The sequence below is a fragment of the Anabrus simplex genome, chromosome 9 (genome assembly GCF_040414725.1).
Source record: "Anabrus simplex isolate iqAnaSimp1 chromosome 9, ASM4041472v1, whole genome shotgun sequence".
Lineage (NCBI taxonomy): Eukaryota > Metazoa > Arthropoda > Insecta > Orthoptera > Tettigoniidae > Anabrus > Anabrus simplex.
The window spans coordinates 167,268,066-167,295,891 of NC_090273.1; the positions used below are offsets into that span (position 1 = coordinate 167,268,066).

Consider the following 27,826-nt stretch of genomic DNA (forward strand, 5'->3'; position numbering starts at 1 on the left):
TCCACAGTAAGTGGGTCAAGGAACAAAGAATGCGAAGCAAGCAACTGTGTATGCAAGGACTTGAGCTGAATCTGTTGTAACGTGAAGTCAGTAGATTTTGTAGAACTATCTGTTATGAAGGTCATGTGGTGAATACAAGGTCAGGGTGGGGCTAGATTAGATTTTTTTGTATGTAGATTATTATTATTATTATTATTATTATTATTATTATTATTATTATTATTATTATTATTATTATTACCCTAATAGGATTTTTATTTTTATTACTATTAGTATCATTATTTTATTATATAATTGCATTGTGAACATGTATTTGGGCTGAACGCCTGTTATGTTCATTAATAAATACTAATACTAATATTAACAAAATTTATAAACTGACAGTTACGGGCATGGAAGTACTGTCACATACTCCTTCACATCTTGAAAAGTGTTGGTCACTGGGAAGGAAGAGCGGGCACCCTGTGTACACGTGGAAACTCGTCAACAGCTTCTGAGGCAGACTAGGGTTGTTGGTATAATCTCAGCGGTAAGGAAGGCTGGTCTCCACAGCCCAGGATAGCAGCTCACAACCTCAGTAGCAACAACACAGATTTCCATCTTTCCGATACATATACTGTTTTAATTGTTTTAATTAACATTTACATTTAGAAAATCAAAAAGGCTTAAAACTAGTGTGAAAAAACATAGGATGTTTCACTGCCAGCTCTGTGTTGTACCTTATGTTTTTAACCTCTGGCAATACGATTACGTGGGTTTTTTTCTGTTTTTTCATTTAGCCATGATGAACACACTCATATATTTTCACTCTTGTTTTATGTTTGAACATTTTGATTGACTGACTGGTTGCAATGATATCCTAATGATTTTAATTATTTCACTACCAGCTCCGTATTGTACTTTCTGTTTTTAACCTCTATTTCAACACAATTGTATGTTTTTCTCTTAGCCTTGTTATAACATTCTGTGTTTTTTCACACTAGTTTTAAGCCTTTTTGATTTTCTAAATGTAAACGTTGATTCTTAGGGTGCCATATATTTTAAGGACACTAGGTTCGGGGACCTGACCTAACTTTAGGCTAAGATTTATTTCAGCTGATGATGCTTACGACAGTTAAGCGAAACATGTCCCATCTCACAATGCCTGTTGTAATGTTTATATCCTAAATATAAGGAAAGATAAGTATTGGAAAGGTGGTCTTAACTATTATTCTTATTTTAGGTTTCAAAATTCGGATATCCCGCTACAATCACATTTCTTTCCATGTCATTTCCCACAGAGCTGATTATCTCATCAAATAATTCTGAATCCGTGTCAGCGCTACCCTCTCCCGATCTGTACACTGTTGCCTATTATCTTCAGGAATGAGCCTTACACTAGAATTTCATGTTCCTCATCTTTAACTTTTGTAGCTTACAAATTCTTCTTTCACCAGAATGGATACTCCATCCATTTCTCAGTCATGATTCAACTCCTATTACAATATCTATTAAATTACTTTCTTCCCACTGACTGATAAAGGCTCTCAACAGCTTCTCCACCCTGCAGTGCTGGACTCGTGAGCCTCATGGGAGGAGGTCCAGCAGTTGGGAACCACACTAGAGGAGTGATAGTGGTGATTATTGTTTTCAAGAGGAAGTACAACTAGGTAACCATCCGATATATAACACTAAACAGAGCGAAGAAAATGGAAGGGGTCCAACACTTCAAAAATACCTGCCAAAGAAAGACAAAGGCCACAAAGAGTGTGAAAATCACAGACTCCCTTGGCCTCGAATGTTCTAATACTGTCGGGGTCAGAAAAGAACAAGAGCCGACAAAGGGAGGTCAGATAGGTGGAGCTCCATGGAGCCTATGGTACCCATGGCAGCCTCCACCGTTGCTGCACATTCAGTTTGATTGTCAGCAAATGTTTACAGCAGAATTTTTAAGTGTTGATTTTTTCATTTTTTCTCAAGCCTCAAACAGGTTGCTGCCTTCTTTTGTTATGAATACAACACATTTCCCCTTCATCCATCAGTTGGAAGAGACAACTGCAGGTACAAACCGCCTGCTGGAAGGGATGGCCTCGGTGTTCACATTGCTTTCTCTCTCTCCTTATACAGTGTAGTTTCAATGTTATCTCATATTCGGTAACAATTTCTTTCATGTTTTGTAATAAATGGGCTTGAAACTACATCATCAGTGGACAGCTTCTTGCCTGAAATCACCATGTTTCAAATCCTATGAAGTTATTTTCAACAATGCAAGCAGCCTTCCCTCACAGTAAAATTATAATTTTTGCCTTCCAATTTCTATTCCAAAGAAGTGCCTTTTCTTTGATAATGGGGTCAGACACTGGAGTTAGTTTTTTTCTTTCCTGCATTCAACGCTTTACTGTTTCTAAATCCTTCTTCCTTAAAAACCATCATTGTGTGCGTTTATAGTTCTTTCCTATTCTTCCTCCAATCTTCAAATGCCGCACCAACTTTGGCTCACTTTTAACTCTCGTCAACATAACATCTTTAGTTGCCAGAAAGTGACACGTCCTAAACACTCATTATTCTTTTACAAAATTTTGCTTTTAGTTAATGTATATATACTATTCCACTGTTTCAATACTATTAAATTTGCACTGAAGATCTCATTGTAGACCGTATTGGACATCAGATCATGAAACCTAAAATAAGAATCATAGTTAACACCACCTTTCCAATACTTATCTTTCCTTATATTTAGGATATAAACATTACAACAGGCATTGTTCTTATTTTTGGTTTCATGATCTGATGTCCAATACGGTCTACAATGAGATTTATTACTTGTAATATCTGAATTTACCAAATGTCAATTGGGAAGATAATGCAAACGACAGGAAGCATGACCTACAAATGGCAAATAAGCTAATATAGGAAGGACATCTGATTCAGAAAGTGATGGAACCAACTAGAGGGAAAAATATCCTGGATGTGGTGCTGGTAAAAACCAGATGAACTCTATAGAGAAACCGAATTAATAGATGGCATTAGTGATCATGAAGCTGTCTTTGTCGTAGTTAAAAATAAATGTGACAGAAAGGAAGGTCTTAAAAGTAGGACTATTAGGCAGTACCATATGGCTGCTAAAGCAGGCATGAGGCAGTTTCTAAAAAGTAACTATTATCGGTGGAAAACGGTAAATAAAAATGTAAACAGACTCTGGGATGGGTTTAAAGCAATTGTTGAGGAATGTGAAAATAGGTTATACCTTTAAAGGTGGTAAGGAATGATAAAGACCCCACATTACATACATACATACATACATACATATATACATACATTATCATTATAGACTGTTATGCCTTTCATAAAAGAAAGAAAAGTTCCACCTGATCAATACTTATTTATTATAACACGTATAACAGGACCGGTTTCGACCTCTTACAAAGTCATCTTCAGCTAATTGTATTAGAATCTTATATTATTTGCATCTTTGTATTATGCCTCACTATTTAAGAACTTTATAACAGATTCTGAATTTGACAACATTATGGTGGTTATGCTTATGCTTTGCTAAGAATTTCTAATTTTACAGCATGACTCAGAATATGTCCGAGATGCCCACTCCCATTCCATAGCAACTGGTATCCCGACTCTCAGGACCACTTACTAGGCCACTCAGCCGTTGCCCATGGTTCACGAACAACGACGTGACTACAGTAACCCACACCATGAACCAATGAACCACATTATTATAATAGAGAAATAAAGAGACTAAGAACGAGGTGCAGACTGGAAAGAAATAGAGTTAGAAATGGCTGTGGAAGTAAGGAGAAATTGAATGAACTTACTAGGAAATTTAATCTAGCAAAGAAGGCAGCTAAGGATAACATGATGGCAAGCATAATTGGCAGTCATACAAATATGAGTGAAAAATGGAAGAGTATGCAGAGGTACTTTAAGGCAGAAACAGGTTCCAATAAGGACATTCCAGGAATAATTAATGAACAAGAAGAGTGCGTATATGATGATCTTCATAAGGCAGAAGCATTCAGTCAGCAGTATGTAAAGATTGTTGGTTACAAGGATAACGTCCAGATAGAGGAGGAGACTAATGCTAAAGAAGTATTCAAATTTACATATGATAACAATGACATTTACAAAAGGATACAAAAGTTGAAGAATATAAAAGCGGCTGGAATTGATAAGATTTCTGAGGATATTTAAAGACAATGGGTTGGGATATAGTACCATATCTGAAGTACTTATTTGATTATTGTTTGGTTGAAGTAGCTATACGAGATGAATGGAGAGTTGTTATAGTAGCCCCTGTGTATAAAGGTAAGGGTGATAGAGAAAGCTAAAAATTACAGGCCAGTCAGTTCGACATGCATTGCATGTAAGCTTTGGGAAGGCATTCTTTCTGATTATATTAGACATGTTTGTGAAATTAATAACTGGTTCGATAGAAGACAGTTCGGTTTTAGGAAAGGTTATTCCACTGAAGCTCAACTCTCTTACTAGAATTCTGTTGCAGTAATTAGGGTAGACTTAACAGCATTTTAGAATTGTGTTGACCTAATTCTTGTGTATCACTTTTGGTTTTCAGTAATTAACAGCAATTTTCATTCTGTTAGGGTGTTGTAGAATTTTTTTTTTTGTACAACTAAGTAATATTGTAGTGTAGTAGTAGCTTATATTAATTATCTTGTTGTTGTGTGATCTTTGTGAACTATCCTAGACAATATTTCTTTCCTTTCTTTTTCATAGGCAATATTTCTTTCCTTTCATTTTTATTTGCACAGAATAAGTTATTTTATTTTTCCTTTTCTTCCCATTATTCCATATATAATGGCTAAGGATTGCAAGTGTAGGAACTGTGGGTGTGGCCAGACTTTAAGGAGTATGAGGGAGGAGTTGGAGAGTTTGAGGGAGATAATTAGGATTCTCTCAGAAGACAGGAAGGAAAGTAGGCCTCTCTCAAATAATGTACAGGATACAGTAGGTGTAAAGGAGGGATGGGAAGGAAAGGGAGGAATTGTAGAAGACAGGTGGTCTAATGTTTTAAGGGGAAGGAGATTGCAGGCTAAGGGCTCTGTTCAGGATCAGAATTCAGGACAGGTGTCCGTGAGAAATCGGTATGAGTCACTGCAGGTAGAACAACCGAGGGAAGATGAGGAACAGGGAACTGTTGCTGATATGTGTGGAAGTAGGAGGAAGGGAAAAGGTAGGAAAGAGAAATGTAGTGTAGTGGAAAGGGAAAGACAGGTGGAACAGGGTCATGGGAGAGAGAAAAGGGACGAGGAAGCAGCTTCTGCAGCAGTGAGAGAAGATAGGGCTGACCAGGAGGGGAGGGGATCAAATGAGATGGGTAGGGTTGAGGCTCTGGTCATGGGAGATTCCATCGTTAGACATGTGAGGAAAGTGTGTGGAGGAAAGGGAACCAGGGTAGAGTGTTATACAGGAATCAGGTTGAGGCAGATGTTGAGGAAAGTAGAAGAGAAGGAAGAGGGAAAGGAAAAGGTGGTAGTGTTTCACGTTGGTACTAACAACATAAGGCAAGCAGGTATAAGTACCAACATAGTTGGGGATGTGTGGGATCCGGTAAATGCAGCACGGATGAAGTTTAAGGAAGCGGAGACTGTTATCAGTGAAATACTGTGTAGGAGGGATACTGACTGGAGGGTGATTGGGGATTTAAATGAGACTATGGAGTGGGTATGTGGGAAACTGGGAGTGAAATTTCTAGATCCTAATGGGTGGGTAGGAGATAGGGATCTGCGCTCGGATGGCCTTCATTTAAACCGCAGTGGTACGTATAAGTTAGGAAATTTGTTTGGAAGGGTAATAGGGAGGTACATTCAGGGAAACGGGATGGCCTAGGGAGCGGTGATAAGGGAACAGGGAACTGGAAATCAAGTAGGGATGACATAAAAATGTTCCTGCTCAATTGCAGACAAAGGAATCGATATACTGTATACTTACCACATATTGTAATAGGAGTTGAATCATGGCTGAGAAATGATATAATGGATGCAGAAATATTCTCACCGAACTGGAGTGTGTATCGTAGAGATAGGATAGGAATGGAAGGAGAGGGAGTATTCATTCTGGTGAAAGAAGAATTTGTAAGCTACGAAAAAGTTAAGGATGAAAAACATGAAATTCTGCGTGTAAGGCTCATCTCTAAAGATAATAGGCAACTTGATATCTTTGGACTGTACAGGTTGTGTAACAATACTTACAACTCAGGCGACCATAACAATTGAAGAAACCCCAACTCACGCTGTGGTAAATCTCTAGTCAATACAATTTGAGAAACCCCAATTCACGCTGTGATCAATCCAATCTACAGTTTGGATGTCTAGTGATTATAAAATAAATTAATTCATTGTTCGTAAATTCTGGCAAAGTTAATGTACATATTGTACATACTGTACATATTGAAAACTATGTAAAAAGCATAAGACCATTATATTTAGTATTAAGTTAAGTTTACTATTAAGTTCCGATGTTTATAGTTTTAATTCTTGACCTTAAGATTTAGTATTAGGCTGAAGATGCCCATAACTAGGGCGAAACATCTCCCTAACTGGTGTTTTTAATTCATGTAGAATTTAATCACTAAAAATATATATTTGTACTGAAAAGGTGGACACAATAATTTTAATCTTGAAAGTATTTTACTTATGACATTAGGAGACGAATAAGTTTAAGTGGCGTCTTTAAAAGTAGGAAAGATCGCAATATGAAGATAAAATTGGAACTCAAGAGGACAAATTGGGGCAAATATTCATTTATAGGAAGGGGAGTTAGGGATTGGAAGAACTTACCAAGGGAGATGTTCAATAAATTTCCAATTTCTTTGCAATGATTTAAGAAAAGGCTAGGAAAACAACAGATAGGGAACCTGCCACCTGGGCGACTGCCCTAAATGCAGATCAGTAGTGAGTGATTGATTGATTGATTGATTGATTGATTGATTGATTCACCAGTAATCAGAGCAGATCCTGGATTTGAACATGTAGTATGTAGCTGTCACAACCATGTGCATGTTCTCAAGAGACAGCAGGTCGATGTCCGTGTGCACATGAGTGGATGTTTTCGAACCCAAAATGACAGTCACTTCATTTTTATTTACTGAACAGGAAAAATCCAAACTCATACATATGAATCCAGGTCTCCCCACTGCTAAAGCTCTCTCCGAAACACACAAGGCCGGCGTTCTCATTCGCCCAATTATCAACTATAGACCAAGTACCTTATACATAATATCACAATTCATCCAAAGTTTCTTAAAAAAAAACTATCAATTTTTATCCAAAAATTCTATTACAAACACATCAGAGCTAGTAGAAAAACTAAACAAGTTCAATATGCAACCCAATTACTCCATTCACTCTTTCGATATTGTAAATATGTACCCAGCATACAAGTATCAAAATTAATTCCGATAATTGAAAACTTTTTTTAAAAGAACAGCCACTTAAGCAAACTAGAGATACAAGATTTCATCACACTATTAAAACTAATTGTCAACAATAACTTTTTCACTTTCGACAATCTCGTATACCAACAGGATGGTTTGGCAATGGGATCACCGGCCTCAGGCATCTTGGCAGAAATATACCTAGATTTCATCGAATACACCAAACTTGACAATGAATTTGACAACATTCACTTCTGTGCCAGATATGTTGACAATGTTTTCGTAATCATGGATGAAAAATCAATTAACGCTTCTACCACCCTCCTCCGACTCAACAATATTGATCCTCATATCAAATTTACACTAGAATCTGAATCAAATCAAAAATTAACTTTCTAGATGTAACTATCACTAAAAACTCAGATTCTTTCACTTAAAAAATATTCAGAAAACTTACTCAAACAGCCTCCACCATTCGCCAAGATTCAGTACACCCCCAGTCCCACAAACGAGCCACATACAATAACCTAGTTCATTGAGCCTTTAGCATCCAAGAAAGATCTAAAGAATGAACTTAAAACTATCCGCGGAATCGCAAAATTCAATGGCTTCAGCAATCATTTTATAGAATGGGTAATCAATAAACACAAACATCGCCCTAAAACTACCCTCAAAAAAGAAATAACTAAACCTCTAACATTTTCCACTTTCACGTTCAACAATGATATTTACAAGATTACCAGTATCTTTAAGAAACAAGGTGTTAAAATAGCCTTCAAAACCAACAACAAGAACACGAATGTTTTACACAATACTTCACACATCAACAAGACCAGCAGGTTTTTAAAATCTGGAGTTTATGGGATCAAATGCAATACCTGTGAAAAATCCTACATCGGACAAACCGGAAAAACTTCAATATAAGATACCATGAGCACACTAACGCAATAAAATGCAATAAGCTTTCAGCTATCTGCCAACACATGCAAGATTATAACGATAATTTTACCCATATCGAACAGGACATGGATATCCTTGAGTTAGCAAGTAAGGGTCCTTTACTCAACATAATGGAAAATTACTACAAACACCTAGACCAATATTTTATCGCCAATTACAATCTCAATGAAATCTCAGAGAAACCCAACATACTTTACGATTTATTTACCACTTTTCTCAGAAACAATAATGCAGCCAACCAGAACTCAATCCTAATTTTAATTAAAGGTACTTTTCCAAAACAATTACCCTTTCTCCCGCACCCTTCAGATCCGCCTTAAATCCACCTTCCCCTCCCAAGCCACCTCCACTCTACCCAACCCGCATGCGCCTGCCCATATTTCTCCTTCCGCCACTCAGCTAAGCTACACACACCACAGCGCGAGGTAAGTGTCCATTCGCTTTGTGGTAATCTTTTCCTCTTTCTGTGTACTTTGCATTTTATTGCTTTTCTCAATTTTAATAGGTCCATTTTGTTTTCCGCTATGAACTGAGAATTCCACCAATTAATATCACCAAACGCAGTGTCTACTTTCTTCTCAACAAGGATTCAAAAACTTCACATTCTGCACAACTCCAACAATCAACCATGTAGCCCAATCAACACGGCTTGGTTACTTAATACACCAACTGCCAAATTCTCCACTTAAGCTGATACAGTGTTTAGTCGACTCTTCTCCTAGAGAGTATCAACTACACATTTTGTTACTTGTTACTTGTATATTTTTACACTGACTGACAGAGCACATGCAACACCAAGAAGGAGTGGTTCGAAAGGGATGAAAGTTGGGGAAAAAACAGAGACGGCACGGTTGAATAATTGATGTTTATTTCAAACTGATATGCAGGTTACACAATGCGCACGGCATCGACTCAGTAGGATGTAGGACCACCGCGAGTGGCGATGCACGCAGAAACACGTCGAGGTACAGAGTCAATAAGAGTGCGGATGGTGTCCTGAGGGATGGTTCTCCATTCTCTGTCAACCATTTGCCACAGTTGGTCATCCGTACGAGGCTGGGGCAGAGTTTGCAAACAGCGTCCAATGAGATCCCACACGTGTTCGATTGGTGAGAGATCCGGAGAGTACGCTGGCCACGGAAGCATCTGTACACCTCGTAGAGCCTGTTGGGAGATGCGAGCAGTGTGTGGGCGGGCATTATCCTGCTGAAACAGAGCATTGGGCAGCCCCTGAAGGTACGGGAGTGCCACCGGTCGCAGCACATGCTGCACGTAGCGGTGGGCATTTAACGTGCCTTGAATACGCACTAGAGGTGACGTGGAATCATACGCAATAGCGCCCCAAACCATGATGCCGCGTTGTCTAGCGGTAGGGCGCTCCACAGTTACTGCCGGATTTGACCTTTCTCCACGCCGACGCCACACTCGTCTGCGGTGACTATCACTGACAGAACAGAAGCGTGACTCATCGGAGAACACGACGTTCTGCCATTCCCTCATCCAAGTCGCTCTAGCCCGGCACCATGCCAGGCGTGCACGTCTATGCTGTGGAGTCAATGGTAGTCTTCTGAGCGGACGCCGGGAGTGCAGGCCTCCTTCAACCAATCGATGGGAAATTGTTCTGGTCGATATTGAAACAGCCAGGGTGTCTTGCACATGCTGAAGAATGGCGGTTGACGTGGCGTGCGGAGCTGCCACCGCTTGGCGGCGGATGCGCCGATCCTCGCGTGCTGACGTCACTCGGGCTGCGCCTGGACCCCTCGCACGTGCCACATGTCCCTGCGCCAACCATCTTCGCCACAGGCGCTGCACCGTGGACACATCCCTATGGGTATCGGCTGCGATTTGACGAAGCGACCAACCTGCCCTTCTCAGCCCGATCACCATACCCCTCATAAAGTCGTCTGTCTGCTGGAAATGCCTCCGTTGACGGCGGCCTGGCATTCTTAGCTATACACGTGTCCTGTGACACACGACAACACGTTCTACAATGACTGTTGGCTGAGAAATCACGGTACGAAGTGGGCCATTCGCCAACGCCGTGTCCCATTTATCGTTCGCTACGTGCGCAGCACAGCGGCGCATTTCACATCATGAGCATACCTCAGTGACGTCAGTCTACCCTGCAATTGGCATAAAGTTCTGACCACTCCTTCTTGGTGTTGCAGTGTATATATGTGTCATTTTACATCGTGTTCATTATTAGTACCATAGCACTCGGTCCACAACCGTTAAATATTACCAGGACCTACTGAATTCCATGAGTCTATAATCATACTAAAATGTTTAACCTACAACACAGAGCACCTTATTTGTACTTTTATTCCAGACTTTTTAGGAAGTTTAGTCTACTTCTATTACTCACCTATGTCACATATAATATTTCATTTTCATTTGCAATATTTTGAGTGCCACAGCCCTTGCCTAATTCAACCACACTTCATATTGTAAATTATATGGTAAATTAGGTATTCATAGGATTCTTACTGCTTAGAAACATGTTTTAGGATTTTGCCAAATATGGCTGATGATGACCTCGAGTAGGGTTGAAACTGGTCCCATGTAATGTAAATAACATTGTGAATACAACTACGTATTGAACAGGTGGAAAACTCTCCTGTGCAGCTGCAGTGTTCTGAACATGTTCTGCATACAAGCTACGAGGAAGGGAATATTCTCATTACTTGATATGACAATGTACATGTTGTGCATTTCGAAGCATTCTTCACATCAACAGTACTCTTTATGATGAAAACAGACCATGGGGATAGAAGGTTGTCCTTGTTTTCTCTTGAAATCTACATCAGTGGCAGCTCATTATGATGGGGCACATTCAACAGATTAAGAACACTAGAAATCAATTAAATCAATTAAACTGATCTTACCTTTCTATTTCTTGTATATCAGCTCGATTCTCCTGTCTTTGACAGTAGCAAATTCTACATTATTGAAGTCTGATACGGAATGTACCATCAATAACATCGCCAGTGCATTCAACCTTTCATTCCCCATGGAACTTTGCAAAAATATCTTTATTCTTTTCAGAGTGGAGAAGGACCATTCATATACAACAGTCGTCATTGTTATGGTGACAATTATATTTCAAACAATCGTACACTTGGAAAATGTTCATGTCATTCTATTTTCACAGAAAAATTGCAGAAGAGGCAAAGCACCAGATGCACAGCGACGATCTTCATGATACTTCCAATTCGGTTTGCAGTTTTGGACCGTTTATCGCAGGATACAGTTTCAGGGTCGTCTAAAAGTCATACTCATCGAATGAACTGAAGTACTGAGGAAAGTTAGCTATGAAGAAAAGCTTAAATGCACACAGATGATCACTGAACTGAACTTATAATAACATCACAAACTTCCACGGCTGCCAGCCTAGTTTGCATGATCAACATATTGTCGTTTTCTCAGTGGTTCTGTTGAAAGACATTTTTCCATTTCGTACAGTTGACGAACATTGGCTATTGCATTAACAAAATTTGTGATAAACTCTCTCATCTTCACAGCATCAGTGTCTCTTTTCTGAATGCAATCAAAGAATATTGCAACATGTGGCATAATCTTGTGATAGAAATTAAGCCAGTAGGTGAACTGAGGATCATTCAGAGTTCGAACAAATCCAATAGCTTCAGTGGAAGATTTACTGTCACTTGTTTCGTGGTCTCTGATATCTTCAAAACATTTTAGCAAATTATCACAATGTGTTTTTTTTTGCTATGGGCTTTACGTCGCACGGACAGATAGGTCTTATGGCGACGATAGGATAGGAAAAGCCTAGGAGTTGGAAGGAAGCGGCCGCGGCCTTAATTAAGGTACAGCCCCAGCATTTGCCTGGTGTGAAAATGGGAAACCACGGAAAACCATTTTCAGGGCTGCCGATAGTGGGATTCGAACCTACTATCTCCCGGATGCAAGCTCACAGCCGCGCGCCTCTACTCGCCCGGTATCACAATGTTCATAAACAGTGTTCACAGTGCCATCGTGTAGGTGGAACACTGCCTAACTTCTTATGAACTGACTCGATCAAATAATCCATTCTTTTCGGAGATCTTAAAAAAAGTCCCTATACCTTTCAAGTCCTGAAAAAATATTTTGCTGTGCGAGGATGAAGATGAGTGTAGCAGTGAATATAATTTGCGTTTGGATATTTTTCTTTGACGAAACACTGAACCGTGCCGTTCTGACCACTCATAACTCATGCTCCATCATATTTTTCTACTCCAATTTCACGCAACTGTTTGAGAATTGTCGCTGCTAAACCACCGGCATTTCTATCACTGATCTGAAAGTAACCCCAGAACCTTTCATATAATTTCCCTTTGATCTGGTACCTCAAAATTATTGATAAAAGTGTTCTGCATGAATTGTCTGTAGTTTCATCAGCCTGGATGGATAAAAAGTCTACATCTCCTATTTCTGATACCATATATTTCCTACCAGCAGCCAACTTTGCTTCCAAAAGTTGATTTTTAATGGCCTTGGATGTTCCCTTAACCTCATAACTGGGTATTATTGATGTGCTTGGTGTAACCTGCCCTGTGTTTATTTTTGCAGCAGATTGTTGTTACATGGCAGGATAGGCAGAAAAGTTAGTAATATCATTAATATCATTCATATGTGGTACAAAAAGTAAAATAAGGAGTTTTAATTAATTAATTTTAATGTTAGAGAAATGTTCAGCCATTTTTACATTAAGTGCAAGTTCATTTACCTGGTTGAAATTTGAGTGTTTTTTTCATATGTTAGCACCTAAAATTAAAATAAATAAAAGAAAGGAACATTTATGAATTACACATCATGCTAGTGACATTGTGAAAGATTTTACATTAACTTCACGGTCAGTTATGTCATTTACCTCACTAGAACTGCAGAGATAATTTTCGAAAAGTAAGGGGTTGCGATACTTTACCGTTTTGAGAAGTACATACTGTTTTCTGGCTTATGAACTATCCCCTGCAGCATTAGAAGTCCAATTAGAGTTTTTTCTCAGTTGGATTTGTATCCACCCAATCTCTCGCTCGTGACCGTGGTTTCAAGTTCGGATGGGCTTCTAAAATCTGTTTAGCATACACGTTGGTCTGTTCGGCAATAAGTTGAAACATATCATCTCCTATGATCTGTTCAAAATATTCCAACACATTAGATTCATCGTCGAAATCCACATTTACACCACTAGCACCAGGAAATACAAATTTCTGACGTAAAACACCATGCGGCGGGAAAGGTTGAAACACTTCACCTTCATGTTGTTCATTCTCATTCTCTGAACCACTTTCACCTTCATCTGCATCAAACTCATCTTTGGATTTCTGACAAGATAAATCGTCACAATCATTCTCTAAGTGTTGAATAATCTTGTCTTCTTTGAGTGTTTCCAACTTACTCTTTGAACTAGATGCTACCATATTTGGCCCACTGCGGACAAGTAGCACCGCACAGTTGTAAAATAAAAACAAATAAGCTTCAAGAAGCGTGACATGTGATATTTGCTGTCATCGAGCAGGAGAAACATCGATTAAGACGACAACACACGACTAGGTGGAAAATAAATACTTAATTGTGAAGCGGCAAAGTAGCTCGTCATACAGAGGAGATATTTGCAGTAAAAGGCGAGTACATATATATTCGTCATGCCCATTATCCTGTAGCATTCAACGTACGAATATATACGCCATGCCCAGTTAAGAGGTTAAACACACTTGAATTTTCTAAGTGGTCCTTCAAAACATTGTCAAGAGCAGCGGTGTAATTAATCAGTCCTTTAAAAACATCAGGGTTATCTGAATCCTCTTTCTCGTCAAGACCACGCAAGGCCAACTCAGAACTCAAATTCCCCACAAAATTTAATAGCATCAATGATACGCGACAAAATATATTTATTTTTGTCAACAAGATCGTGCTTTCGGATAGACACCCTATATCCATCATCGAGTTGCAATCTGATGTCAGCCTTCCCCAATACTGCAAAACTCATTTCATTATCTAAATAGTTTTCAACAAACAATGTTTCTTGCTTTTTTCTGGTAGATGTTTTAAGTCTTTCACTCCTGTTTTTGTCCATGTTTCTTCTCCGCCAAATAATATACACGGGAAGCAAAATAGCGAATCACTTATTGGACAACCACATAACCATTCCCACTTTTCATACACGTTCTTATTAAAACTGCGATTGTAGGTTCTATTTTTATCTTTGAACACTTGATTTATGCATAGCTCTGGTCTTGGTTGGTCCAGTTCTTGGCTAATAATTTGTATTCATAATTAAGAGATTTTGTTTGTAAGTATCTCACCTGATTCATTTTAAAAACACTTATGCTCGCACAGGAATACACTCAGATGCATCACACTGATCTTTACACACTTTTCAGACTTACAATGAACATCAAAACTGATCACATGATTAACCTAACAGATGTACAAGGTAAGCACAGGTTTGCTACAAACACAACTTTTGCACTTGTTAATAATACAAATGCCAACAAGAAAAGTGTAGCTGGGTGCTATCTAGTAGGCTGGAGGAGAAGTAAGTTAAAAATACGAAGTAGTGCTGAAGTGTCACGTCGTAGAAATACTGTGACCAGGTCAGTGGAATTTGTCATAACCCCCCTTACCCTTCACAGCTCGCAGAATGAGGGGATAATGTTCAGATATAAGAACGAGTCGGTCCCATCCAGGATTAGACCTTTACTATGTTGCTTAGTTTAGTCCAGGGTGCTAAAACAAGAACAACCATGCTGAAGGTGGTCGTGACAACAATCGTGCATAGTGTTGTTCTGATTTTTCTAATAGTTTTAATCGGTGGAGGGGCACGTGACCATGTGACCTAAAGGCAGAACCACGCCTGATCTACATATTTAAAAAGTGCTTCTAGTGATTATTATTATTATTATTATTATTATTATTATTATTATTATTATTATTATTATTATTATTATTATCATTATTATTATTATTATTATTAACTATCTTTACATCGGTCTGTTTTCAGACCAACATTGCTTTACGGGAGTGAAAGTTGGGTGGACTCAGGATATCTTATTCATAAGTTAGAAGTAACAGACATGAAAGTAGCAAGAATGATTGCTTGTACAAACAGGTGGGAACAATGGCAGGAAGGTACTCGGAATGAGGAGATAAAGGCTAATTTAGGAATGAACTCGATGGATGAAGCTGTACGCATAAACCGGCTTCGGTGGTGGGGTCATGTGAGGCAAATGGAGGAGGATAGGTTACCTAGGAGAATAATGGACTCTGTTATGGAGGGTAAGAGAAGTAGAGGGAGACCAAGACGACGATGGTTAGACTCGGTTTCTAATGATTTAAAGATAAGAGGTTTAGAACTAAACGAGGCCACAACACTAGTTGCAAATCGAGGATTGTGACAACGTTTAGTAAATTCTCAGAGGCTTGCAGACTGAACGCTGAAAGGCATAACGGTCTATAATGATAATGTATGTATGTATGTATTATTATTATTATTATTATTATTATTATTATTATTATTATTATAAACGAACTTCATTGTAGCAAAGGTCCTGTATACGTCCTTCCTCTGTCCCATATTGCAGAGCACGTTGAATATGATAAGCTAAGACGGTATCGTAGAGAGACTTCAATGAGAGTACGCTGCATTATACTTCTGGACAATCAGTATACGATTGCGAAACCTGCACATTATCTTCTATTCAAATGATAACCAATGTTTCCTGTTATCACTTGCAGAAATCATAATAAAATTTGCCATGAAATTCTGAGCTATGTACAGACCAGGACTAGTAGCTAGGTCAGGATAGGTTACAGACAATAAAAAATTGTCAAAACATTGCTCAAACTTCTATCTTGCGATTTTGTCATCAACTGACCAAGAATATTGTGCTGTCACATGCATTGTGTTCTGACCAAGTCTGTTTCTTGATAACCTAAGCGAGAGTAGGATGCACATCTGTATGCTCTGGGAACTGTAGGTAACCTGCCCTGCTCTGACTCAGGAGGTACTCACCAGCTTCCCAACTCGTCCTCGAGAGCTGTCACAACACCGCCAGTATGAGGAGGACCGCTCTAGTTCCACTGACCTGACCGTTGAGCTCCTCCATGGAGCCTACGATGTTAGATTAGGACTCTAGGTTAAGCTACGTCATGACATGGTGATGTGTGAGGTCACTGACCCTGGCAAAATGCTGAGTCATTACTGCCCTTGTTCAACTACTACAAGCTAATGATCAAACCAACAATGTTGATGCATGGGTCTCTGCTTAATGAAAGAAGAACTAGAAAATCAGATGATTATAGCTGTTATCCAAAGTGCAGACAATACCTCAAAAAGAAGACAATGATGAACCATCCGATGTCAAGCAGTACACTGAACAGATTTCTAGCTCCGTACCTCTGGAATATAGCAACAAAATCTCAAATGTCATCTGCCAGACATTTGTAAGTGTTTTAAGGTGTATCTGCTCTCCCTTTGAATTAGAACACGGCTCAGCAGTATAGAAATGTGTTCTATGATATAATGAAAGATAATGCATTGTTATTTTTGCTGATTTTGGCTGATCAGTCATTATTTCTCCTTTTAACAACATTTTAGGCATGTATTGCCAGATGGAAGTGACAATATAACATAATGATAAATATGGTTAAAGTTTGTTAAATATCTTTCATGGCCAGCAATTACTGTGTCAGGAGGGATTTACACACACTTCCAAGTAAATTAGATTATTATTTCAGTGAAAGCAATTTCTGTGCAGTGAATGGCAAAGGGATATATTTCTTGTATTACAATTGTAAGCAGGCACAAGAATTCAGTTTAATTTGTTTTTTGCTAGTTTTTTCTTTCAGAATTTGCTTTTCGTCACACCCACGCAGATAGGTCTCATGGGGAGGAAGTGACCGAGTTTTTTATTAAGGTACAGTCCCAGCATTTGCCTGCTGTGAAAATGGGAAACCATGGAAAACCATTTCAGGCCTGCCAACGGTGACCCTAACAGCGCAGCCAACTCGCTCAGTTTGGTCCAATATTTTAAAGTCTTTCTTTTATTTATTTTGTACCATTTAAGAGCATTTTCTTGATCATTTTCAGTGATCAACATCTGCCCCCTTGTGTTCCGAGCAGTCACATTAGACTGGGCTGCACAGATTACATTTTCATGGCCTATTTTAATTATGTTGTGGGTAAGATTAAGGTAAGATGTATTAGGAAACACACTGTAGCACACGCGCCAGACCGGCATGGGATATTTCCGGTTTCAGCATATTGCATCAATTTCGTAACTTCTCGATGCTTCTCAATGTTCTTTGTCAGCACTAATTTCTGGGCCCTAATTGAAGAAAATAAACATAAATGTGATTGGTAGGTGAAGGAAAAAGATCGGACGCTCATAGGTTGTTGTAAGATTTCCTAATTTCCGGAGAGAAGCGTTTCGCTAGAGCCTTGCTCTTCCAAGGCGCCTTTTCTGTTTGACCAGTGAAGGGAAAGGTTGCCTTCTACAAGGTAAGCACTTAATTGTTTTCTTCATCTTTCAGGTATTAATTTTCAAATGTAGTGTTTCATTTAATTTATCTCGCCGGACCTTACCCGTGTTTGCCTTCAGCTTCCAAATTTTATTAAAAATGACTTAGCCTTTTCGGTAAGTTGCGTCACATTTGTAAAGAGAGAGTTCCCATTTTGTTGCTTTCGTAAATTGTGTGTTCAATGCCTTTCGATGTAATGATAAATTATTAATTTCCCCTTGGGACTGTCTCTCAGCTCTGCGTCATGCTAGATGTATTCACTTTTAGAACAGGCACCTTCCTCGGAAGTGTTTTTGAGGAGACTGCCTACTAAAGCTGCGCTGCACTAGGATAATTATTTTCTATGAATAGCCTTCTAACGGAATTATGTTACCTATATTTTATTCCTTCTGACATTTCTATGTAATTTAAACGTTCTGATTTTAAAAGGTGTAATCTTGTGGATCATTTGAGCTTTCATTTCAATTTAATTTTAAGTAAACTGAATATTAATTTTGAATCATCACTGACTTCGCTTCTTCACCAATGCCAATACCTTCCACCGCCTGGATATGGTTCCCAGCCACCTTCCACACTATCCTTTCTTAGCCGTCATGTTTGGTAACCTGTTTGTTATGATTTTAATTTCATGCTATTTATCATCGTTCTTCCCTGCGTCTGTGTAACGATGTGTGTGCACAGTGGTAGCAATTATTATTATTATTATTATTATTATTATTATTATTATTATTATTATTATTATTATTATTATGAAGTATTACTTGTAACCTGGTTAGACCGTGAGTGGAATGGAAGCTGCTGAAGCCATGTGACAATAGACGAGTGGCATAGAATTTCAAGGATAATTTAATGAAAAGTCAAGACGCTTACATTTTCATTCACAACAATCGGTTTTAAATCTCCACTAGTATTTGACAACACATTTCAATACTAGTTACATCAAGAACATGAAAATGAAACATGTGCGTCAAATAAGCCCCAGTATCAATATCCTCCTTACTCAAGACTTATGATAGAGAAGAAGATGCAGTTTAGTTTTGAACATATTTTTAAGTTGAATAAGGTAGAACTGCCAAGTTAGAACACAGTTAATTTAAATTTATATTTTCAATCTTGACCAGCCTACAATTAACAATCAGTTCAAACATCTCCACTTGTTCTTGACAACACATCCTGACATCAGTTAAGGTACGTCAAGAACATGATATGATATAGGGGTCAAATGAACCCCGGTATGTAATATCCACTTTACCCAAAACTTATGATAGAGAAAGAAGATCCATTTTAGTTTTGGACATACTTTCAAATTAGATAGAATAGGACCGACAAGTTTTTATGTGTTAAAACACCATTAACTTATGTTACGCACAGTTATGTTCAGTTCACATTTTTATATTATCCTGGCATGTTAGTCTTAAGAGATTATTCATGTTTGTATATATTTGTTTGTATATATAGGTTAAAAAGGTCCCAAACCTTGACCTAAAGGTTGTCTACAGGCTGAAGATGCCCAAAATAATGGGTGAAACATGTACCTGAGCTAATAAGTCTACATAAATTCATGTACATTCAAACCACATTAAACGTGGAAAGTACTGAATAGGTGGTTTTTATTAAATTATCCTTGAAATTCTATGCCTAACGTCATCTTCAATACGGAACAGTTCTTACTTGTAAATAGACGAGTGGTTTGCAATATTCCAGGAAAACTGAATATACTAAGTCAGATAGTCAAGTGACTATAATTATTGATTTTTAAAGTTATTGCAACAACCTTTGAACATTATTAAGGCTTTGTGCATGGAAACCTACATATATGCTCCATTCAAATTTTGAGGCTTTACTAGCCACGAAGATACACACAACTCTAGTGAGGAAGGAAATCTCCTCAGTATATTGCAATAATTTTTCTCCTGTTAGTGAGAGACGTGTAATACACACGCTGCGTTATGTATTTTTAGTGCACGTTACTTATTACGTATTTTTACGCTTTCCGGTGAAATGCCATCGCAAAAACAGATTAGCAATACCGATATAGTGTCAATATTGGATGATATAAAAGAAGGTCAGATTTTCGTGTATGTGACACGTTCTCTAGACAGAGTGGATGGGACATAGAACTACAACACACCCTACCTTATTTGTGTTCTAACTATTCTCTCACTAATTTCTCTAGACAGAGTGGATGGGACATAGTGTAAGTATCCTAGAACTACAACACACCCTACCTTATTTGTGTTCTAACTATTCTCTCACTAATTTCTCTAGACAGAGTGGATGGGGCATAGAACTACAACACACCCTACCTTATTTGTGTTCTAACTATTCTCTGACTAATTTTTCCACTCTTTGACAAACAAAATGAATGTCTCAAATATTATTACAATATTTTAAGTCCACCTGTTCAATACAATACAATACAATATGATCCACTATTTCACATGGTCACAATTTTATACATAATACAAAAAAGTCAATGGTACATGTTTCACCCTCCTTTACGGGCATCATCAGCCTATATCAATCTTAAAAATAATACATATGGAGTCATTCTAATCTTATAAATTATAGGTTAAAATGTTGAAAAATGATTTCGTAAAACATTATACAATAAATCTAAAACAACGATAATGCACCAAAGTATGTTAAAAGAGAGTAAATTTAACTGTTTTTGAAGATTAAAACGTGGTTAAACATGACTTTTGAGAGTTTAAAACTAAAATGGATTCTTTTTTTTTATAATATCATTAAGACTGTGATGGCCTTGAGGAGGGAGATGTTTCTTCAATTCCCAAGTTGCTGGAACAACCCGACGTACTTAATACGCACCGTACGAGTAAGTACCACCTTAGGCATTTATGACGTAAGGGAAGTCTCTTGTACAGTACGGTATTATTTAACCAACTTTCTTCTACATTTTGTTTCCGAAAAACTTGATCATTTCTTCCAACAAATGTTTCAACGGAGTTAAAACATCAATTTGACTGTCTTTTAGATCCAATCGACCACCAACATAATTACTGACATCCGCTAGCTTTGACATACGTTTTATCATTAGCAACGCCTCTACAAGAAGTTCCATTTTATTTTATTTTCTACTTTCAGATATATCAACCGTATACATTTTAACGTGTTTAATTACGTTCACACTTCCGTTTTAAATAACTGACAGTGATTTTACCATCTTGGATTCAAACTTTGGGAATTGAAGAAACATCTCCTTCCTCAAGGCCATCACAGTCTTAATGATATTATAAAAAAAGGGATCCATTTTAGTTTTAAACTCTCAAAATTCATGTTTAACCACGTTTTAATCTTCAAAAACAGTTAATTTACTCTTTTTTAACATTATCGTGCATTATCGTTGTTTTAGATGTTATTGTATAATGTTTTACGAAATCATTTTTCAACATTTTAACCTATAATTTATAAGATTAGAATGACTCCATATGTATTATTTTTAAGATTGATATAGGCTGATGATGCCCGTAAAGGAGGGTGAAACATGTACCATTGACTTTTATGTATTATGTATAAAATTGTGACCATATGAAATAGTGGATCATATTGTATTGTATTGAACAGGTGGACTTAAAATATTGTAATAATATTTGAGACATACGTCAACTTCAATATGGAACCAAAATGAGAATAGTTACTTGTAAACAAAATGAAGCCGAAACATCACCGAAAGTACCTTTCTGTAGGTGGCGCGAGCCCGTCCAGGCCACACCATCGTCTCCGATAGTTCACCCTGCCGTACAAACGCGACAGATAAATTCGTCTTGCCCCATCCCCGAACCCGGACCGACTAATATGCACTTAAAGTGTGTCCCTTGTGCCATTCATCCAGTGAAAAAGTTATGAGACAATATTTGTTTTGTCTTCAGACCACTTCAAAGTTGGGTTTCCACTCTTAAACGAGGTATTTGGTTAAATTAAGTATATTTTCATTGATTTAATAAATTTTTGAAAAATTTGCATGCATTTTTTATTTTTCATTTATTTTTGCCACCTAGGCCAAGAATTACCATCACCTTTCAAGAAATATATTTTAGGCACTTTTTTTCTTAAAAACGAGTATCTATTAATGATTGAGGGAGATGCTCGAAGTGACTACAAGATCATGCTAAGCCATGCCACTCGCTACTCCCATGCTATACAAAGGACAAAGGATGAGATTACTCTTACTTTTGTCCAGTTTCGTTTGTTCACTTTAATTAAGCAGGATCGTGCTTGCTGTCTCGAAATGTTTCCGAATCAACATTCCTATACGGAAGAGAAATTCTATTCAGTGAACACTACCTACTAAATGTTTCCTCATTTTACACTTTCCTTCTGTCTGGAAGTAAACACAGAATCTACAAACTAAAACTTACTTTTTCAAAGGCACTTGGCTGGCCCCAGGCGGCTGTCCACCATTGCGTGCGTCTGTCACTCGACATGCGACCATGTTGTAAGCTGTGAGCACAAGAGGAGGTCACATCAGACTAAGCAAGTTGCTCTCACTTATCATCAACAACAAACATCTTCACCCCATTGTCAATCATATTTTCATAAAAATGTCTTCCAGAATTAAGAAAACTTGAGAGTGAATAACACTGAAAGCACATATTGCTGAACTTTGTCAAGAGGATGACAGGTCACTGACAGAGCCAGTGCTAAGCTGAAAACAAAGAACATTTCTTGTGCTTTGTGTCATGAACGTGCAAAGCCAACACACGTTGCGGAACATCGTCTCGAAACTACAATATAAATGTGTGCTTATAAAAAATAGACTGAAATGACTATGACTGCTAGGAGATATCCACATCTCCAAACTCTAAGCTCACTTCATGCAGCATTTCTGAGTAGCATAAAGAAGTATATAATTTGCATAAATTACATAGAATGAAATGTAAATCACTTTTATATAACATATTTACTTCAATATTATTATTATTGTAAAAGTTGTTTCTTTGAGAACCACTGCTCAAGCAACTAGAAGGACATGCATGAAGAAGCTGAGTGTCTTATGCTTACCGGCAGTTGTCTTGCATTCTGTTATCCTCCTTATTGCTTTAATGGAGGGAAAATGAGTTTCAGCACAAGATCAACATTATAATAAATGAACAAGGACAAATCCACAAACATAGTGCTGCATTCTGTAGAGTCTACAGTATACGGAACAACAGATTAGTTTCTTACACAACTAATAAACTGTGCAATTGGCCTCAACTACTATACATCATGATTATTCTACCTTATTATTTTGATAACTGAGGCTAGGATTCCAGAAGGTTGCTCATATATTTCGTTTCTTTGCAGCTTTAATAAGCATATCTTTGTGGATTTATCTTTAGTGCTGAAATTTCTTGTGTAGAACAAAAATTTCAATTTACTTTTGAATGAGCCAAAAATGTAGACAAATTGGAGCTAACAATCACAAATGAAATGTCCTTTCACTCTGCATCAGACGTTCTGCACAAGAATCTGTTGCACCTTTACAAGGGTAGAGTAAAGTTAGCTTTAAAACATCACATGCCAATGTGTAAAGAGTAGATCGTGTATATGTACGAGAAAAGACAGTAGAGGATGTCAGATGCAGGAACACATAGGAAAATAATGACACAGATAAAGGAGGAAAAAGAAAGAAACAAAATACCTGGAATTGTTGTTTTACCCTCTGAATGTGAAGATGTGTATTTCATCACCACATCTAACTTGTAACTTGCAGAATTAGTCAAGTGTCTCACTCGATTTATTTATAGAAGTTAAATTACAAGATGAGATTGGTTTCTAAAGAAATTTAAAAACATGTCTGGATGTAGAAATCTGTGACAACTGTTAAGAAGGAAAGCATTCATTTTTTCAGTTAATACAACTTTAAAGTTTTCCACTGTCTCCAAATACAAATTATACCTGTCATTCACTGCCATCTCCCTCCATGCTTACTTGCTGGGTAATATGTATCACTCCCCTAAATCTCACAAGATATCTAGTACAATTTTACATTTTATTCCTATCAAGTTTATTTGGATCACAATGCAGGAAATTACCCCAAGCTGTCTACTGTGACATCTAATGTACATTTGAATGTAAAAAGTTGCCATTAATCCAAATCCAGCTAAGGTTTACCTGTGAAACGTAATCCGGCCTGACACCCAGGCATCATATTTGTTTGATTCCCCCTCCCCCCCCCCCCCCCGCTTAACGTTTCAGATCTGGGCTAATTCCCATTGAAATTTGTGTTTTACAAACTTAATATGCCTCAAACTATTTAGATTCCTCTTCCTTGCTTCTTCAAGTTTTAATTTTTCACTAGTACTCTGTGTTAGCACTCAAGTCTGGGCGATGATCTTATTAAAAGAAAGCACCCTGTATGTACCGACATCTACGTGGAGTGTTCGAACTACGATGCTCCGCCTATTAACCAATTAGAGCTGTCCTCGGAGAGAACGCTTCCTTGTTGATTCTTGTTCAGCGCGAGTGTGGCATTCTTGGTGTTGTGAGTGGTTGAAGATGGAAGCGCGTTCCATGTATCTCATGTACGAGAAGATTTCGCCCGGTGCGATGGACTACGGCTGAAGTAAACTGTGAGAGGGCTCCCTCTCTCACGCCCTCAATATGTTTTTGAAGAGATCTCCGTCTTGGGAGCGTCAGCAGGGTGTATATTTTGGAATTTTACTTATATTTCTTCATCATGAGTTGTAAGCAGTAAAATGGCGCTATCGCGTCATCTCCAATTATGGATTTCCTTCCGCTTCTTCGTGTACTGGAGCTTCTTTTAGTATGGAATTATTTTAAAAATTAACTGGGACTCTAAATAGCATTATACGTTCTCGCCTCGGCTAAAAATCTTTATAATTATTATTAAACAAGTACATAATTCGGGTTCGTTGTAATTGAGGTGTTCGTGTCTTGGAGCGTGTACCGTAGTGCACTCATTCTTGGGGTGAAGCTAAATTATTAAATTATTTTCTAATTACATTAAACATTTGTAAAATTATGTAATGCTTTGTTTTGAAACGCTATCAAACCAGGAGGAAGGAGAGTTTCCTCTGTTCTTATTTTGATTTTCTGGGATCCTCCTTGTTTCTTTCACGTTGAATTATGCTTTTCTCCTTGTTGTTCGGACTTGGTTACCTTGTTTTCGTTTGGTTACGTTCTATGACGACCGGTAATAATTGGATGGTTTAAGAAGAAAACAGAAGAAGGGATGATCTGCTCGTGTGGCATTTCTATTTCCCCTTGCTTTAATGTAATGTTAAAACTGTATTTGAGGTATTTAATTTAATTTTCCATTTATTTGCTACCTGTATGAAGAGTCGAACTCCGTGGTTAAAGTTGCATATTTTAAAGTATTATTATAAACAAATAACCTACTTGCTCTAGTATACTGAGGCCTCCTAGACTTATGATTGGTCGACCATGTTTGATAATGTTAACTACTATTTAATAATTTTATCTTAATTTATTTTTGGTCTATGATTTCACTTTCCTGCGTTGATGTTTTCTCTGTTTTTAATTTTCAATTTAATTTCTTTTTAAATAAATCACATGTATTTTCCTTTAATAAAAATACAGGTTGTTTTTCTTTTAAAAGGTAGTATCTTGATACCAGGTGTTTTCTAAGACACCCTTCATCATTACAGGTAAGTCCTCTTCTTGTTAATGATGTTTTGTGGGTGTATGATTATGCTTCCTGTTTGTGTTATTTTTACTAGCTCATTGGTGTTCCAGCCAGTTATTTCTTTTTCTCCTAGTTTATTTAGTGCCGTGATCAGATACGGGAACAAATGTGTTAACAAAGTACTCTTTTGCATACATCCATTTCCTAACACACATCAAGCTTGGCATGTGACCTGGATTCAATCCAACGTGTTACTGGAAGTAACCAGCTTTCATGATGTAGTAATTCCCCCTCTCTTAGCAGAACACGTTTGATCCCCTTATCTCTCTGTCAACTCCCCTACAGACAGGTGAGCCAAGAGCTCAGCATTTGACCTGAATTCAGTCCAACTTGTGTCGCTGGAAGTAACGCACGTGAAACTGACTAAGATTAGCAGAGTAAACTTTATAAAATAGCATTAATCGACTTAACATTCAAATTTGTTTTAGTGGCCCATAATATTAGCAATTCACACAATTTAAACAATATTGCACATATATACGCGTTGTTAAAAGTGAGGATGTTCTTGTGGACGTAGCGATGGCAGTAACAAGCGAGGAAAGCTGTACAGAAATGCATGGGTAGCACAAGAACAGTCAGTGGGAGAACAAGGCACAATTTCAAGAAGAACCCGTCAGATGTTATTTTGAAATTTCTGGAGGATTTCAATGCAAAAATCTTCTTTAACATTGTTTAAAATATGTCTCACTTTCAAGAGTGATTGAACATAGCTGCCAACTTCTCTGCACTAAAAGGAGCAGTTAAACAACAGGCACGACCCTCCCTGGCAATGTGATCTTGTAAACAGCATTAACAGGAGTAATGTACTTTCTACGTGACAATTCAAACAAACAGAAGACTCGATAGGCGACACTAGCGGATGTATTCGATAACGACTATTGAACTGTTATTGAATATCAAAGATTTTTGAGATGTACGGAAACAGGATCATAAAATATTATTTAAGGTAGTTATTCACGAACAGCAGCAAGTAATGTCCACACTAATAAAACAGCTGAATCATGTCGAATAGTACAGACACATTTGTTTCTTGGAAGATTTTCAAATGCAACTTATTCCTTGGTCTACAGGGGTGATATCAATTCTCTTTGAAAGTGCCTCCCATTTGCCTACAACTGAAGAAACACTGCATTCTGGTCACGTGACGTGAGCACACCTTCCAGCCAGGGTGTGTATCCACCAACTTCACATTACTGCAATACCATGGTACATTTTAACTTTCACAAAAAGAAATGTGCTGGGCTCAAATCACTCCCCAGGTCCAAGCGTGCCCCCTACGATCGTTTTGATCCGACACCAGGGTTCTGATTGTTCACCTCGCCATCCACATGCGGGTTTGCGGAATGCCAAGCACCGGGAGCCTGCCTCGGCTATTAGGATCGTCCTTGTTTCGTGCGATGTTCTTTGCATGCACGTTCAAGAAACACCCAACTTTGTGATTTGTCGTTGGTTCGTTGCGCAACTGCTGTTTGACGTCCTCGTTAACGAGACGCTCCTTTGGCATGTTGTACGCTGCCTGTTCGATAAAACTTCGAGTTAACACTTCTGATCATGGCGAGTGAAAGTCCACGGCTGTAGAGAAAACAGAACTCTTAAAAGAGACCTTCATAGAACAATAAAAACATCTAACGTGTCCTGTGTATGGCAAGCTCAACGTTCCCTCCCCATAGCAACCTTACCAAAACTTAAACTTGTGGTTGATTACTCTGGGTACAATTATTATCTACATGTTAGGTCCAATAAGAGAATGTGGTCCATAGGCAGCCAAATTCAGAAAAAAGAAGAAGAATTTAAGTCCAATATAGCAGCTCGGTTAAAAGTATTCAGTTATTTTTAAAGTCATATATATTCAGTATTAGAATGCGCCAGTACTTCATTAACAAATACCAATGTTTTGCCTGGGAAAAGAAATAGATAGGGCTGTTTGTTTTAAATTCTCACTAGTTTATACTGACATTGAATCTGACCAGTATTTTAGATTGTGTGAATTAGTATTTAGAAAAGGGAAGTAGGAGGCACATGTTAGGAACACCAGATAGCCAACTCCTGCACCTTGTTTGTGACTGCATCTATTTGAGATGAATTCTGAAGTGACACCGTAGCTGTTGAAACATTGTTGCACAATTTATGATATTAGGTTCAAAAAATGAATATATTTCCTGTGGAGGACCTTGGCAGTGAACACAATGATTGTGCTGTGATGTGCGGAGTCAAGGGGCAATACAGTCGTACAGTTTGTTTCTTGTTCATTGTTTAGGCTTTAATGTCAGCGTACAGCATTTCTA

At 37.9% G+C, this 27,826-nt stretch overlaps 1 protein-coding gene across 9 annotated transcripts in view; it reads right to left on the reverse strand.

Moving 5' to 3' along the window:
• The window catches only part of LOC136881194 (protein turtle), an 850,346-nt gene that overhangs the window by 15,956 nt on the left and 806,564 nt on the right, over positions 1 to 27,826 (reverse strand). For 5 of the 9 annotated variants that reach the window (XM_067153896.2, XM_067153892.2, XM_067153894.2 and 2 more), the window contains 2 exons: positions 22,892 to 22,927; positions 22,249 to 22,330 (listed from right to left, as the gene is read on the reverse strand). In XM_067153896.2, coding sequence (XP_067009997.2) covers positions 22,249 to 22,330; positions 22,892 to 22,927 — 118 coding nt within the window. Of the gene's footprint in view, positions 1 to 22,060; positions 22,139 to 22,248; positions 22,331 to 22,891; positions 22,928 to 27,826 lie in introns of all 9 variants that reach the window. The other 4 variants (XM_067153898.2, XM_067153895.2, XM_067153891.2 and 1 more) reach the window with 2 other exon arrangements.